The following is a 17,262-nucleotide window of genomic DNA, read 5'->3' as shown; positions in this document are numbered from 1 at the left end:
TAACAACTCTCTATATTACCATATCACCTGTTATAACCTATACATTACATAGTAGAATAAGTACTAAAATACACTGAAAATGCCATCTATAAAAGTCAAAACTTGGGAAAATTATTTTACACAACAGATTTACATACTGTCAATTTACTTTTTTTTTCCATAAAGATGACCTGCCAGTAAGTATAAAAAATTCCTGAATATCTAGAGCATCCACAAAGAAAAGATGCATCAGAGATAAATATAAGAAAATAAGGACGCCAAGGGAAATTCACTGGAAAAACTTGCCTAAAGTGATTTGTAAGTAGATTTCATTATGTGTTCAGACATCATGAGAATTAGGTTTTTTGTTTGTTTTTTGGTTTTTTTTTTTTTTTGCTTAGAAAACAGAGGTAGAGGTAATCTGATGCATTATTTTCACACCAGGAATGAAAACCAAAGAGTTCTGGATTTGAATCACAGTGAACTATTGATTACAACACTGAAAATCAGAGGGTTTAGACATCTAGGACTTGAAAGAAATTAAAGATAATTCCCTTAACCTTGGTATATAGTGCATATCTATATGTATTCACTATACTATATATATTTACTACATATATATGTATATATTTACTATCATTAGATGGACATTGTATTAACATTAAACATATACACTGGAAGGATCAAAATTTAGCAGCTTGTAAAGCCTGTCAGTGTTGCTGCAGGCAGTACTAATTCAATAACCAAAAGCAACCTACGAGATAACTCTCTGGGCCTACATCAACTGAAAAGGAGAACTGATTAAATGCAAAAACTTAATGAAAACCACATGATACAAGGAAACAAAATAGTCCCTTCTCTCACTGGCCTGGTTTTATACAAATATTTAATCAAGATCATACAGAAGCAGTCTGTGTCAATTTTGATGATGACAACCCTTAAAAACGTTAATCAGCTTCCATTTCAAGGTTCAAACATACATTGGCAGCTAATGAAAAGAAAACGGAAAACAGAGGTTTGGAATTATTCATTAGTCTAATACCAAATAATTAAGAGCTTAACCTCATTTCAGTTTTGAAGGGGAAAATTAAAGTCAAATCCTAAAACAATAAACAGTATAATCACATCTATATTTAGCAATAGTTGTGATTTCATTGCTCTCCCTGAGAAGAACGTTCAGTTTTCATTTTAATTTGGTTTCCCCTAAATTAAAAAAGGTTCTTAACACACTGGCTAAATTCACCTTAATACCTTCGTTGTTGCAAATTTTTTGTAAGCTGTTTATAGCTGTAGTTAGTAATCTCCTGATTACTGACTACCACTTATCCAAAAGTTCTGCTGGAGAAATGAAGGATATATGGGAGATCCCTTACACGAAAGGTATACGCTGGCAGAAATCAACAAAAGTGAAATACAGCCCCAAATGTTTATAATTTGAATAAGGACATCAATGACTTTCTCATCATGTCAGTTATTAAAACATCCCACTAACCATAAAGGATTGGAAATTTCATCATGAAGCATTAAAATTTTCAATCTAGAATGTGTAAGAGTTCTAATGGAGTCAAGCTTACATGGAAGATCCCATATCCGTACACACTCAACTTTTCTCTGATTCTCAAAGAATTTTTTATAAGCAATTTCTAATTGTCTTGACCAATTTGTGCCTTCTTCATTCCTTCACAAACTTATTTTAATTCGCCTTAACTCTATTACTAGAATGGTATTCCAGGCAACAAGCCCATTTGTGCTTTGTTTTTGTTAACTATTATATAGCTTCCAGGTTCTTGTACAGTTTACAAATTTAAACAGGTCACTAATAAAACCCAAGCAAACTAGAAAACATCAAGATGCTAAAACTATGTCACCTTTAGGTATAGTCCAAGCACATGTTAAATGTATAAAGTTCTCTAAGAAAACCTAATTCTGTGTAGCTTGCCAAGAATTCAGGCCTTAAAAAAAAAAGTTTCCTTAAAAAAAAAAAAGTTTCTTTGATGCAGTTTTTTTTTTTCATTCTGCTGCATTCTTTTTTATTTTAATTTCATTTGCTGCCCTTGGTTTTACTATGTACGCAATACATATGCCTTTGCTCAAAGTGATTCTATTTGGTGGCTTCTATTCTAAATTGCTATCTAAACACCTCACTTCAGAGTTAAATCTGAGAAAACATCCATGCAATGGAGCTCCTCCTCATTGTTTATAATATCTTAAGAATTGTTAAATTAAGTTGAAGTTGACTAAACTGCCAGGAAGACAAATGTATAACACCTCAAGGAGCCTTTTTGACACAAGTGCTCTATGTATTTTTAGACTCAGTTAGGAGCTTGAAACATTCAGAATACATTCTGCCGATTAGTCTCTTACAGCCCATTCTTTTACCAGCTATACTACGTAGTAGTACATAGATGAGAATTCAGATTTATAAACTAATTAGGAAAGCCTAGTATTCATCTAGAAAACAGACACTGATGTTTTAATATCATAAATTTGTTAAAAGGTTTAAGTGAGAAAATACTGTAAAAGTTCTTTGTAAAACTATGAAATATAAAGAAAAGTAAGTAATATCTAGTAGAAATATGCATACTACCAATCTACCTACTGAAATCAACAAAAGATTTAAAAATATATGGACAGTCCTCACTCAAACTCCTGGAAAAGCATGTGATTCTGGGTCTGTAATCTAAGAGCTTATTGTCCCAGAAACCAAGAAAGTACGCCAAGAAAAATGAGGTCATGTCAGAACGGCACAAGAAGCTAGTTTGCACTGGTTCTCATTGTTACATTTGTGAATTTAAACATCAAAAGAAGCATAATGATACTAAAATACTGAAAAACTAGACACTCATTCCTATGTCTGTGATATTAAACAAAGGCAAAGAAAAAAGGTGGGGGCGGGGAGAAGGTTCACTTGCTACTACTGGAGATGACAGTTAAGCCAACACCTTACTCTGGAAAGCAATAATTAAAAGGAAAGGAACATTAACCCTCATCTTTTGGAACTTAAAATATATTCCTAAAAAAATAAGTAGAAATAAATGAGAAAATCACCATTTTGCAAATTCCAGTAACATACCTGTTTTAAGCAGGGGTCATCAATTGGCGCTAAAAGACAAAAGATAGATGGGGAAAGGTATATTTGCTCCTTTCATATTATTCATCCCCAGAAATTACTCTCTAACTGTAGAGGGGAAAATGCATCTTTAATAAGGAAAAATTTATTACCACTTGAACCAAATGAAACAGGACCATCACTAATATGGGACATTCTGATAATCTGTCTCCTGATGTGACAGCATACTAACTATACATTTAAGTATCACACCTATGAAAACAGTTATGCCAAAAAAAGTTTAACTTAAATCCTGACCTTTGGTCCTAACTTTCCACTTATAGTGAAAGGGCACAGAGGAGAAAGTTGAAAGACATGATGTGACAGACAGATTTAGAACCTGGATTCCTTGTTCAAGACACCTAGTTTAGTTATAAGTGAAACTTCTGAATTGTATGATATATGAATTTTATCTCAATAAAGCTGTTAAAAAGAGAGAATTTCTAGGATAGTATGGGTATTACCTTCAAATAATCACCCCAAACAAACAAAAACTAGATGGGGATAAAGACAGGCAGATAGCTCTATAAAACAAACACACAGACAAGTGTCAACAAATTTAGAACCCACGTGAGAGAAATACTGGTCTTTCCTTACTTTCTTCCTGTTTGAAAATTTCCATAAAGTAATAGAGGGGGAAAAAAGATTCTAAAATTTCTATTAGGCAAACAGTGATTAAATGCAGAATGCATTTGATATCCAGTAAATTTTAATTAATTCCTTGATAAAAGAATAGAAAGTCAATTCTAACAGTAAACTTATAAAGAATTCCTTAAACGAGTTTAATGAGTTTGTTTTATAATTCTGAAATGTTCTACCATGGTAATATTTTTATCTTCCTTAACAATTCAGTTAAGTGTCTGACTTCAGCTCAGGCCACGATCTCACAGTTCAAGAGTTTGAGCCCCGCGTGTTAGGCTCTGTGCTGACAGCTTGGAGCCTAGAACCTGCTTCAGAGTCTGTGTCTCCCCTCTTTCTGCCTCTCCTCTGCTCGTGCTCTCTCTCAAAAATGAATAAACATTAAAATTGGTTTTTTTTAAACCTATCAGTCTGCATGTGCTGCTACCCATCCAACAAAGGGGATGTGAGACCCAGGGAAAAAAACAGACTGCAAACCATCTCTCCCATCATCCTCCTTCTGGGCTGGGGCAGGGGTGGGGGGAGGGACCATGTTGTTCACTAGCCAGACCCACCTCTTCTAGCTCATTTAGGTGAGAGAGGGAGGACACAGTTTTCAGTTCTGCTTCTAAATAGAAGTGCCTCAAATCTTCTTAAGTAGCAGGCACAAATGACTGAAATGATTCTAGAGCAATACAGACAAAGTTTTAATCCAGAGTCTACCAATTACTATCAATGTGACCTGGGGCAAGTCACTTAATATTTCTGATTTGGGGTTTCTCACCTCTAAAATGAGAATTCCAGTACTTCTTCAAATGGTAATTATATAAAAACCCCTTTCAGTACCTGGAACAAAACAAACACTAACAAGCCCCCTCCTGGTCCCTCTACCACCTTTCCTACTTAGTAATGCCCCGAATGATCACATATGTGAACAGAATCCCCAACTAGGGACATGTGTAATCTTCTAATGATGTTCACAGTGTTCACAAAGATGAGAGCCTTCAAATACCATAGTACGAAAACACCCGTTTAGAAACCAAACTTTCCTTGGCAAGAAAAATCTTGTCAGTAACAGAGTTAGCTTAAGCATAGCTTAAATGTTTTTTTTTTTTTTAAGTTTATTTATTTTTGAGACAGAGAGAGACAGAGCATGAACAGGGGAGGGTCAGAGAGAGAGGGAGACACAGAATCGGAAGCAGGCTCCAGGCTCTGAGCCGTCAGCCCAGAGCCCGACGTGGGGCTCGAACTCACGGACCGCGAGATCGTGACCTGAGCTGAAGTCGGACGCTTAAACCGACTGAGCCACCCAGGCGTCCCCAAGCATAGCTTAAAATGTGGAAGAAAAAGTAGACAAATTTCTAGGTCCTTAAAACCGAGTTTTATTATTTTGTAAGAATTATACATTACTAGAGTAGATACACTTAAAATTAGAACTTTCCAAATCTAAACATAATTTTTATTAAATTATTGGATAATTCAAAAATTCATAAGCAGTAACAGTTTCTTTTCAAATTGGTTTCCAACTGAAATTCATTTTTGACTACTATCTGTTAGGAAAAATAAGAAGTAAATACAAGGAACACAAAATTTAAAAAAAGACTGCCAGGGGCGCCTGGGTGGCGCAGTCGGTTAAGCGTCCGACTTCAGCCAGGTCACGATCTCGCGGTCTGTGAGTTCGAGCCCCGCGTCAGGCTCTGGGCTGATGGCTCAGAGCCTGGAGCCTGTTTCTGATTCTGTGTCTCCCTCTCTCTCTGCCCCTCCCCCGTTCATGCTCTGTCTCTCTCTGTCCCAAAAATAAATAAACGTTGAAAAAAAAAATTAAAAAAAAAAAGACTGCCAGCACTTATTTAAGCACAGTTCTAAGCACTTTACCTATACTAACTCCGTTGACTCTCTGTTATCTCTAGGAGATGTTTACTACTACTAGAATGATTATCTTAAACACACAAGAAACCTGAGGCATGGTTTGGGTAAGTAATGCATACACAGTAAATGCAGACCAAAGGGTTTCAACCCAGGCAGTCAGGTTCCAGGCCTTTGCTACCATCTAATTCGTCATGCATCCCCATAAACATTCTCAGCTGCCTACAACTCAAAACAAAAAAACAAAACAAACAAAAAAGCCAAATCAAACCCTAAAACAAAAACCCCCAACTAACCCATAGATGATTTTCAGCAAGAAACCGCAAAATATTCTTTAGATTTTTAAAAATGCACCATCTAAGGGTAAGCATGTAGCATAAGACTCACCGTGCACAGGACAATTAAAAATAAAAAAAAAGCTTCAACCTCGCCGATGAAAATCCTAAACAAGCATCCACTTCAACTTCAAATAGAACATTTCTTAAAACAGGGCCAGGAGACATATGGCACCGTTAGTAATTTTTACTTTAATGGTAACTAAAGATTTCTACACAAGCTACGTAATTAGTTCTTTTCTTCCCTCATACCCATACATCCCCCATGTGAAAATGCTGCTCGTACCACTGTGCCAAACATAAGTTGGCTTTGATTACAACTGCTGTCCAAATCTGAAACCACACTACATTCAAGCTAAACAGCCTATTTTAAAAGGAGTTGAGAAACTGGCTTTAAGCTGTTCCCATCAACAGCAATATGTACAATCATGCTCATTCTCATTTCAAACTTTGGAGTCTCTCTTTTGTCTAAACTCTCATCTATTTTGGCATTTTCAGTAAACAAACATGAAGCTGAATTATTTACAAAGTTAGCATTCCACACATTCCAGCCGGGGCTGCTTTCATGTGCAAGTAAAACACTGTTGCCGTGTGATGCGGGGGCAATTTAAGGACAGCATCCTTCTCTATCTATCAGCTTGCCTGCCTTCCATTCCCCCAAGAAATTAAATCCTGAAAACTTCTGGGGGACCACCTAGGGAGCTGTGTGAGGGGTCCCTCCATTCCTAGGTTTCTTACTTCAAAAGCAGGAATTTAGTAGGTCTCTGAACCAGTTTTAACAGAATACAGCAGTGCAGAGTCTAGGTCTAAGTTACTAAGATTCCAAAGAAGCCAAGTATTTGAAAAGTATTCCCATCACTAAATACCTATCTATGAAGGCAATGTGACTGCCATTAATGACAAATGTATGAGAGACACAGCCCCCAAACTTACCTCTGTGTTTGACATGCCAAGTGTTTGTATCACAAAAATCAGGGGAAAAAAAAAAAAAAAAAGGAACAAAAGCAAAACCTTTTCTCCCCCAGTAATTTTTTCTCCAAGGGACTTTTTTATAGAAATTTGTTGTCCAGCCATCACAAAGAAAATTACATTTTAACAAAAAACTAGCTAACATTTTCCCTTACTATAACAAAAATTATTGTCATGGCTTCATCATACACATACGTGAACGTGATATATTGGCAACTTCGAATAAATGAAAACCACACAAGTGTGTAATTCAAGAGTTTGAGTACCATACAGTCAGCCAATGCTTTCCTGTAACAGCAGCCAATATACTATTCTTTTAAGATTCACAGACTTAAAAATTAGTCATATACATAGTTGCTTAAGGCCCACCTTTAAGGAAATAGACCCTTAAATTCTAAGAAATTTGACTAAATTTAGTCAACTTTTCAAGAAAAGAGCAAAAGGAATAACCACAAATTTGGAGAGTATGTGAAAAAAAATAACAGCTCCAGATTATTAAAATCTTGACTATTCAATATATTGGGACAGCACAACACTCTAGATAGGTACATGTTCTGAATGCGGGAAGGAAAGAGATATTCCCTAAGGGATTAAAACTTAAAGTTTTAATGAAAACCTTTCTTATACAAAATGTAAATTTTGTTGCTTCCTTAAACAGAGTGTCCTCAATACAATCTTTTTAAAAACCATTCAGGGTCAAAATCAAGGAATCAGTCAATGTGCCTTCTCACATGTTGGTATGTGGCTGATATGGGGCTTCATTTATTTGGTTCAAGAGTGGGATCTTTAGGTCCTGGATTATAGAACTCTCTCCAAATAACTGACAATTCTTTAAACCTAAAACATTTAAACCTAATCATGTGAAAAACTCTCTAAAGTACAGTAGGCATCTTCCCTGACTAGGTAAACGGGTTCAGTTGTTCTTAAAATTTCAGGGCCCTAGAGACATACAGGACTCATGAACTTCTGCAACGAGGGGCCTCAAGGTCCATTGCTATTCCGGCTGTCTGCTCCTCTGTGCTCATGTTTCCTGCACTAAGCCAGCGCTCTCCCTACACTTACTGTTTTTAACCTGCTCTTTACGGTCATTCTTCTCATTCTGACTACATCCTGGAGCAGACTTCGTCCCATAAAAGTCTTCAGCTCTAGAGGGGAGGGTGGGAGGGGAATGGGTGAAACAGGAGGTGGGATTAAAAAGCCCACTTCTCGTGATGAGCACCGGGTGATGTATGGAAGTGCTGATTCGCTCTATTGTACATGGAAAGCTAATAGAATACTGTATGTTAACTACACTGGAATTTAAAATACAATAAAGTAAATAAATAAAGGCTTCATCTTTCAAACATGTTCCACCTTTTATAGTTTTGATTTTGTGAAGCAGTCACCACTTTTGAATCTCCCAAGGCATAAACCTCACGGTCCTCACAACTGTCCCGAATCAGGTCAGTCCCAAATCAAGTCAACCTATTCCTCGAAACTACCTCTCCAACCTGGCTCCTCTCTTCCGCCAACCCCCACCTCACTACACCTTAGTTCAGGTCTCCCCTCTTGCTTTATGGCAACAGCCAGCCACCGGCTGGTCTTCTGACAGTCTTTCCACCCTTCAGCCTTCTCTTCCTTAAAAAGAATCAAATCCGATCAGGTTGCTTACTGATGAAAATTTACAGCTGGCTCCCAAATCCCTATGGAATAAAGTCCAAATTCCCTAACAGAAGACAGAAGACTTAAAAATGTGACCCCAACCTACTTCTTCAGAATCCCTTTTTTGGCTTCCCACCCATCAGCAAACACCCTGCACTTCCAACCTCTATGAAAGAAAAAAAGAGGAAAGAATGGAAATTATAAAGGATGTGAAAAATTGGAGAACTGGTAGGCTTTCTTCCCCTACAGTAGCACGATGACTGCCAGTTGCTTTTCCTTGGATTACTACTGCTGAAAATGTCTATTCATTATGACTTCATTCTTTGACACTTATTTCACTTCTTTTCAATGTTTTCAAAGACGCTGTTTCAATATAGACTAGTTTCAACAGCATTGAACACTGGCTCTAATTTATGACTTTTTAAATGAAATTCTTTAGCTTACAGGTAAACATTTCAACAGAAATACCACTCACTGGTGCTTCCTTTCCTGTTATCATCAGAATTCACATCACAGAAAGGAAAACGCTTCTTCAGATACTCAAAGCAGCTTTATCTACAGACTAGGTTAGTCCAATGAACAACTAGTGCCTTCACTATGCTTGCTTCTTGACATTTTAAAATTATTTAAAAGCTAAGTGTCCTGTATTCTCTGGAAGCACATTCCTCTTGAGAGTCCTGTTTTCTGTGAACATCCTCCCATCATAATTTTTCTGACTTCCAAACCTTCTAATTGCATAAGCAACATATCACGTATATTACCTCGAACACTTGTTTAAACAATTTGCAAATGGCTTCTCTTCTTGTTTCCTTATAAGGTGTCTGGTGGACTGATTTATCCCAAGAACCAAACCTCCACTGAATTTAACACTCAGTACCTTACCCAAAATTTCTACCGTTTGGATAAGAATCCCTCTTTTCTTAGGTTCTCTCACTTCCACTAACAGTGTTCTTTCTCATGGCCCTATCTCAGAAAAATATACATGAAATGAAAACAAAAAACAAAAATTATCTAAGTCTCTACTATTGATTTAACAAGAATTTTTGTGACATGACATGCTAGTGAATCAAGAAAACAATGGGCATTACTGAGAAGTAGACATAGGGTGCTGAAGTCACAAACACAAGTGACTTCCTTCTGTACATAAGCTTTGTAATATAAGGAATTTAAAAGAAAAAAATAGATGCTACATTTGTAAATTACAGAGATGTAATCTACATTTATTACATGTACATGTAAATCTACATTTATTAAAGTGATGGATATCCACTGTACAAATGGCCTGAGTTAACATAATGAAAAAGATGTGCAATTGTTATTAAGAAAAAAAAGTTAACCCTTTCATATGTAACAGAAGAAACAACTCATTTGTTTAATAGATGAAAAATACTTAGAATACTACTTACCCTAAGTTCTACTGAAGGCTTTTTGATTTACAGATATTAGCTGTTATCTCTTCTAAAATGAGCCCATCAAGTACCTTTTGGTTTTACTTTGCAGGATCCAGGCTCAGCTCCAAGAAATAAAGTATAGTAATTAAGGACTCAAATGTAATTTAATATATCAGTTTGACATCTTTTAACTTATGTCTTTTCAAACTCCCTTGCCCTAAAAATGATCTTTAAAAAGCAATTATACCTTTTTGGCTTCTAAGGAAGGCTTTCCCAGAAAGCCTTTACTCCAGAAATAATGACGGCATATAATAAAATTAAGAAAAAACAGATTTAAAAAATTCAAGGGCAACAATATTCTCCAAGTCAGCAGAATCAGAAGATTAAAAATACCTTGATAAATAGCTAATGATATGAAAGGCAGTCTTTGGAACATATAAAAAATATGCTCCTACCTAGGAATCAAAAGCCTTTGAAAAAGATTATGGTTTTCAACCATTAACAAGCAGACTTTTAACAGTTAAAGTTGTAACTCACAAAAATAATAAATATAAAAATATAAAATGAAATAAATCAAATGTAGATGTATGCTGCATAATACAAATGACCCTTCAAACAGATTTAAAGGAAGGTCACAGCTATGTGACGGTAAAGAGATGATTTACTAATTCTGCTTATCAGATTAAAAAACAAAATCAATATACTATATATATATTTTTTAAATCATACCCTCTCTTTTCTTTATTTTCTAAGAAACAACGTTAATCACACACATGCTGGAGCATGAATTTAGATATCTAAAGATCCTAAGAGGAATAGGGATGTTCATAAAGCTTGCCTCCAAGAAGACGCAGACCCAGAAAAATGCAGGAAATGCACGTATCTGCTTTACATGGACATTTTCCCCTCCATAAGGCTAAAACTTTAGAAAAATGTTTACAAACAAGTAGTTTTTAAATAATCCACTTCAAAACATTAAAAAATCTCTATTATCAGAGCGCCTGGGTAGCTCAGTCAGTTGAGCATCCGACTTCAGCTCAGGTCATTATCTCACAGCTCCTGAGTTCGAGCCCCACATTGAGCCCCACATTGGGCTCTGTGCTGACAGCTCAGATTCGGTGCCTGCTTCAGATTCAGAGTCTCTCTCTCTCTGCCCCTCCCCCACTCACTCTCTCAAAAATAAAAATAAACAAAAATTTTTTAAATTTTCTATTATCAAATATTTAAAGATTTACTGTTAGTGAAATATTTTTACAATTAATTTTTTGTTTACTTTTTAAAAAGTTTTTATTCTATTTTTTGACAGTGCATACGTGTGCAAGTGGAGGAGGGGCAGAAAAAGAGGGAGAGAGAACGCCAAGCAGGCTGTCAGCACAGAGCCCAACATGGGGCTTGAAAACATGGGGCTTGAACTCATGGGGCCTGAACTTACGAACTGTGAGATCATGACCTGAGCGGAAACCAAGAGTTTGATACTTAACCGACTGAGCAACCCAGGCACCCCTTAAAATTAAAGACTACCAATAATTCCATCAAAGCAATAGGAAGTTACAAGATTAACCTCTTTGCTTTTAAAATAAAAAGGAAAACTTCCAATTAAATAGCAGACATGTATTTATCTCTAATCCTTATGGAAAGCCAACTAAAATCAAAAGTATAAAAGTTATAAACAAACAAGGAAACAACACAAAATAATTATAGACACAATATGCCAACAAGTTTTGGGATATAAATGAAAACTGGATAGAGTAGTGGTAACCAATTAGAAAGAAGAAAAAGCTAACGTTTAAGTGAGAAATTGGATCCATGCTTAGGAACTGGATGCGAGGGGGCAAGTGGAGGTGAGACGGTGTGATAAAAATACAAGATTGGCTGACAGTCTGTGTTAAGAAGCAGTTGGACTTCTAAGTTCCCTCCCGGGCTGATGGAGGCTGGTGACAGACCCTAACATGGACAGGTAGTTTAGTCTCTGAAGATACTGAACCAGAAAAGTCTTGAACTCAGGAACACTGATTAACACAGGAGACTGTACTGAACAAGCCTACATACTGAATGCTGTCTGCCTCGTGGGCCACATCACCCTCCTCTCTGACTCTGTGGTTACTCTGCCTCCTCCTACTTCTGTCTGGCAAATCTCCCCTGTGCATCTTTTTTTTTTTTTTTTTTAACGTTTTTATTTATTTTTGAGACAGAGAGAGACAGAGCATGAACGGGGAGGGGCAGAGAGAGAGGGAGACACAGAATCGGAAGCAGGCTCCAGGCTCCGAGCCGTCAGCCCAGAGCCCGACGCGGGGCTCGAACTCCCGGACCGCGAGATCGTGACCTGGCTGAAGTCGGACGCTTAACCGACTGAGCCACCCAGGTGCCCCTCCCCTGTGCATCTCTTGTAAGGATACTTAACACTGGATTTAGAACCCACCCAGACAATTCAGAATGATCTCTTCACCTCAAGATCCTTAAGTTAATTATATCTGCAAAGCCCCCTTTTCTAAATAAAGCACATTCACAGGTTCTGGGAATCAGAACATGGACTTATCATTTAAGGAGCCACCATGCCACCCACTACATACAATCAGCCAACACATCAGCCCAAGTTCTAAGTGTTTCTGAAGAATAAAATAAAGCAAAACAAAACAAAAACAAACGCACTCCTAATTTATGTTCGTATAATGGATCCAATCTCTAGTTTATATTATTATAATTCTATCCGGCTTTCTTAACATGAAACTGCTGGCTTTTTTTTTGTTTTTGAACATAAGACTTTAATGCCACAACTACGAATAACAGGACAGGGTTAAGGAATTGAAGACATAAAGAAGGTTTTCCAGACTGGCATTCTGATAGACAGCTGCCAGTGAATGCAGTTTATACATGGACTGACTCTAAATTTTAAAGATTTCATAACATTAGGAATACAGGATGAAAAGCCTGGGTTCTGACCCATTATGCCCAGGAAAGGGACAATGAGAACTTTCACAAAAGCTCTTCTGTTAAGACTGAGAAGGGAAGGGGCATCTATTAGGAAGATGTGCAACAGCAATAGCAATGGTGCTAAGAAAAGGCAAAATAGGAGAAAAAAAGGAAAATCTTATTTTTTACTTAATTAATATCCTCCTTTATCCATTTCATTAATCTATTTCTAATTTCTGAATAGCATTTTGGCCCACCATTCCCACCTTTAACTTGTCTCCTTCTCTTCAACTGCTTTAAAATCCACCCATTCTGGGGCACCTGGATGGCTCAGTCAAGCGTCTGACTCTTGATATCAGCTCAGGTGATGACCTCACAGTTTGCGGGATCGAGCCCCGCGATGGGCTCTGCGCTGATGATGTGGAGCCTGCTTGGGATTCTCTCTCTCTCTTAAAAAGTCCATCTATTTCAAGTAACTTCATAGGTCTGCTGACCTACATCCTAAATCCATATTACAGTTAAATCAAAACTTCTCCCACAAAAAGGGCAGTCACTGAATTTACCTCTTACTATGCCTAGTGTAACTGATAACGTGCAGTCTAGACATATTAATGTAGAATCTGTTAATCTTGTTTACCTTAAGTCATCTGTCTGTCTGAATTGTAAGACTTTAAAAGATACAAGGATAGCACCAGGTACAAACAGGCACTTAGTAAATATTTTTGATATTAATAAATGACCCTATCAGAAATACTGTATTACTTTTTTTACATTATTCACATGCAAAACCAAGCCCAATAAAAATAATGACTCTGGTGGTTTTCCCACAAAAATGAAATCACAGTGAAAGCAACATTTTAAAAATAAATGTGCCAAAGTGTTGTTAGTATGGGGTAAGAAGTTTTAGAAACAAATTATTTTGAGAGCAAAGCCACTGGTTTGACAGTGATGTAGAATAAAAGGAAGTCAAGGGCAAAAATGCAAATGGTAAGAAAGAAGAAACAATGGCACTGGAAAGAACCCTTTATGTCTTTTCACAACTCATGGAAAAAAAAAATCCCAAAGAAAAACAAATGCTTCTATTAAAAATTATTTTGAAATGAACAGAAAAAAAGAAAAAAAACAAAGATCTTTCTTTTTCCATCTTCCCGCTGGCTCTTTCTTGCTCAATGCTGCTGGGTCTTTCTCTAATTTTTAGAGTAAAATGTCCCTTGTGAGATCAAAGAAGGTTAGATTTTTTTAACTAAAAAGCATACATCCCCAAATACAGTATTCATGTGTTTATACGTATTTCTGACAAACACTTTAAAAGAGCAGCACCAGTGAGCATCACTATCATACAGATAATTAAAAAAAAATTGGGGCCCCTTAATATGCAAGAGATAAAGTTAAACAGCCTAGAACACTTTTGTCAAAATTAGGTAAAATGGCAACTTAGTCAAATAACTTGAAAAAATACTTGAAGCCCTAGGCTAGCATGAAATTCCTGAATGCCTTTCTTGCCAGAGGTTCAAATGGCAAACGGAAAGACAAGCAAACAACTTCTAACAGAGACTCCATTCCCGGATGCAACAGAAATGAAGCCATCAAGTACACCTGCACTTCGCTTTCATTGAAAAACAAAACAAACAGCCCTACGGAGAGTGCAGCACATTTCAGAACCTCTCACCTGGCACATTAAGAAGGAAACCATTGGGGCCCACAGGTGGAAAGAACTGGAGAAGCAAAGTTACGGTGCCAGACGTTACAGACGGTAACAGTTATACTCTTATCTTCCAACCGGTCAGACATCACCAAGCGGCCTCAGCACAAGGATGACTCTCCACGGTGTTCCCCAAAGCTCGTCTCCACCGTGTTCCCCAAAGCTCCGACCCTTCATATTTTGAAGTTACACACCATCACGGTTACCTCTGTGAGTGAACATCTCAAACCGAAGCCGTATCCCTCACTCAGGTTTCTATTCTCCAAAAGGCACAATGGGCAGGGTTTCAGATACAGAGATCCCGCTCCACCTCTGACTCCCCTGGTTCCCGACCACTAACAGCAGGGGTACGTATGTCACTTTTACCTGGCAACTTCCATACTGAATAAATCATCATGAAGCTTAAGAATCCAAACCTTTACATCTGCAGTGTGCTTTTTCACCCCAAAACTTTAGTTTAAGAGCTAAAAGTCAGATGTACTGAATCCTACATAAAAGTCTTACCTGTTTGGCTTTCAAGTTCTTTCCACTCGAACTTTTCTCACTTGTACCTGCATCCATCCCTCTCAGAACGCTGATGAAATCTTTCTTGGAAACAGTCGATATCAATTTAGCACGTTTTCTAATTGAGCTTCCGGCTTCCTTAACCTTTTCGTCAACGTTCTTTTGATGCTTCTGAACAGCATTGAATAGCTGTACCACACCCCTATAGAACAGAAAATGACCAGAACAACATTAAATACAATTACACTAGAGTACAAACATGGAGGATGAAAACAATGTATTTTTACCACTTAGGAAAGAGGCAGGCATTTAATAGGCACTCAGATGAAAACAGCTGAATCTGAAAAATGAACATACATTTCAACGAAGGAATATAAATTTCTGAACAGAGAATAAATATACGTGAATTTATAGGTGATTTTTTCTTTTCAGCTTTCATCTCTCTAAATCAACTTCTGTGCAATTAGAACTAAAAATTACTTTTAACAAAACATTTATTTCTCAAAATAGAATTCTACAATAACTGAAGGCATCATAATGTGCTGGAAAGAGAGCAGCCTTCACAGTTAGCTGTCTAACCATCTGACTGTAACATCTAGAAGGTTTTCTAGATCTCAATTTCTTATATAAATGGGAAAAATTATACTCAAGTAGCTTAAAAAATATTCAGTTATATTATCTGCAATTCTTCTAATATAAAACTAATTTTAAAATCCAGTTTTAAGAAATACTTATTCAAAAAACTTTGTTCTGTAGTTAAGTTCATTCCAAGATGAATTCTGAAGGTTAGGACCTGCAGTGTCCATTACAGTAGCCACGAGCCACACAGAGCTAGTGAGCCATGAAATAGAACTGGCTAGTCCAAATTGCAATATACTCCAGGTTTACGATACACACTCAATTCTGAAGACTTAGTATGAAAAAAGAGGATTTTAAAATCTCATTAATAATTGTCTTATACTGACTATATGATAAAATAAAAATGACTTGGATATAATGGGTTAAATAAAATACATTACTCAAGTTAATTTCACCCCTCTCTCTTTTTTAACTGTTTTCAATGTGGCTACCAAATAATTTTAAAATATATATGTGGCTCACATTATATTTCTAGTGGACAACACTGATTTAAACTATTAACATCCTTTCCAGCTCTAAAATTCTATCACTGGGAGAGGTACTCTGCCATGGACCCTGAGCATCTCTGTACATTCTTGCTAAGTTTTTCAAGGATGCAAGGCCCTGACTGTTCCTTACACAGGTCACTTCTGAGAGTTAGTTTACGGTATGCAACCTTGAGGGAAGAGGTAACATCTCCCCAAGACAAAGAGCAGGCTTGTTACCATTCACCATAAAAGCAACAGATTCCCAAGAACAGTGTTCTCCTGTAACACAACCCATCGCACACTCAAGCATCCATACAGGGCACCTGTGTTGCCCCTGAGGGACAATGGTAACCAGTGGGAACGTGACGCTCTGGCTACTGCTTTGCCAACAGTCCTTTGTCTCTGACCCAAAGTCTCCTGTCTTCTGCCAGTATCCAGGAAACTAACAGGCTAGCTTATTAGCTTATAAGGAGGATAAAAATCCGTAGCCTTCCAAGCAGGGCTGGGACCAAAGTGAGGAAAGTGAGGTACCTAAGGTATAAAATTTAAGGAGGTACTTATTCTTGTGCACCAACCATACACTTTTCTAAATTCTTTTTATGTTTTTAATTTATTTAATTCTCAGAGAAATCCTGCAGGGTGGACACAATATTCTACTGTTTTTACAAGTAAATAAACTGAGATGGAGAAAAATTAGGTAGCACGCACAAGGACACACAGATGATTAAGTCGGCACTGGGATCTGAACCCAGCAGTCTGGCTCTACTGTTCAAACTCTTATCTCACTGTAGAACAGTCAGATGGATTTAAAAAATGACCCAAATAATGTAGGTAACTAGAAAATTAAAAGTAATTCCGTTACATATAATTGCTATATTCTTCAAGTAGCAGCTCAAATGTTCTCTCCTCTGTGAAGTCTTCCCCACTGCCCTGACAATCTGCTGCTGTATGTTCCCAACACACAGGATATACCTCTGGTCTCAAAGAGACTAGAATTCCTACAGGTGAGTAGGCAAGGACCACCCAGCAGCCACCAGGTTCTATTTATCTTTGGACACAGAGGGCATCAAGTAAACATTTGGTGCCAATGATAAAAAATGCAGAGTGAAAGGCCTGCATAAAGCTGCTATAA

General features: G+C 37.1%; 1 protein-coding gene across 1 annotated transcript in view; it reads right to left on the bottom strand.

Annotated features, from left to right (window-relative positions):
• The window catches only part of RRP15 (ribosomal RNA processing 15 homolog), a 43,040-nt gene that overhangs the window by 10,518 nt on the left and 15,260 nt on the right, over positions 1-17,262 (bottom strand). The window contains exon 4 of the mRNA XM_040460946.1: positions 15,025-15,226. Coding sequence (XP_040316880.1) covers positions 15,025-15,226 — 202 coding nt within the window. The remainder of the gene's footprint in view (positions 1-15,024; positions 15,227-17,262) is intronic.

The sequence above is a fragment of the Herpailurus yagouaroundi genome, unplaced genomic scaffold, assembly GCF_014898765.1.
Source record: "Herpailurus yagouaroundi ecotype Mexico unplaced genomic scaffold, PumYag 253, whole genome shotgun sequence".
NCBI classification, from domain to species: domain Eukaryota; kingdom Metazoa; phylum Chordata; class Mammalia; order Carnivora; family Felidae; genus Herpailurus; species Herpailurus yagouaroundi.
This window is presented reverse-complemented; position numbering and strand designations above follow the sequence as displayed.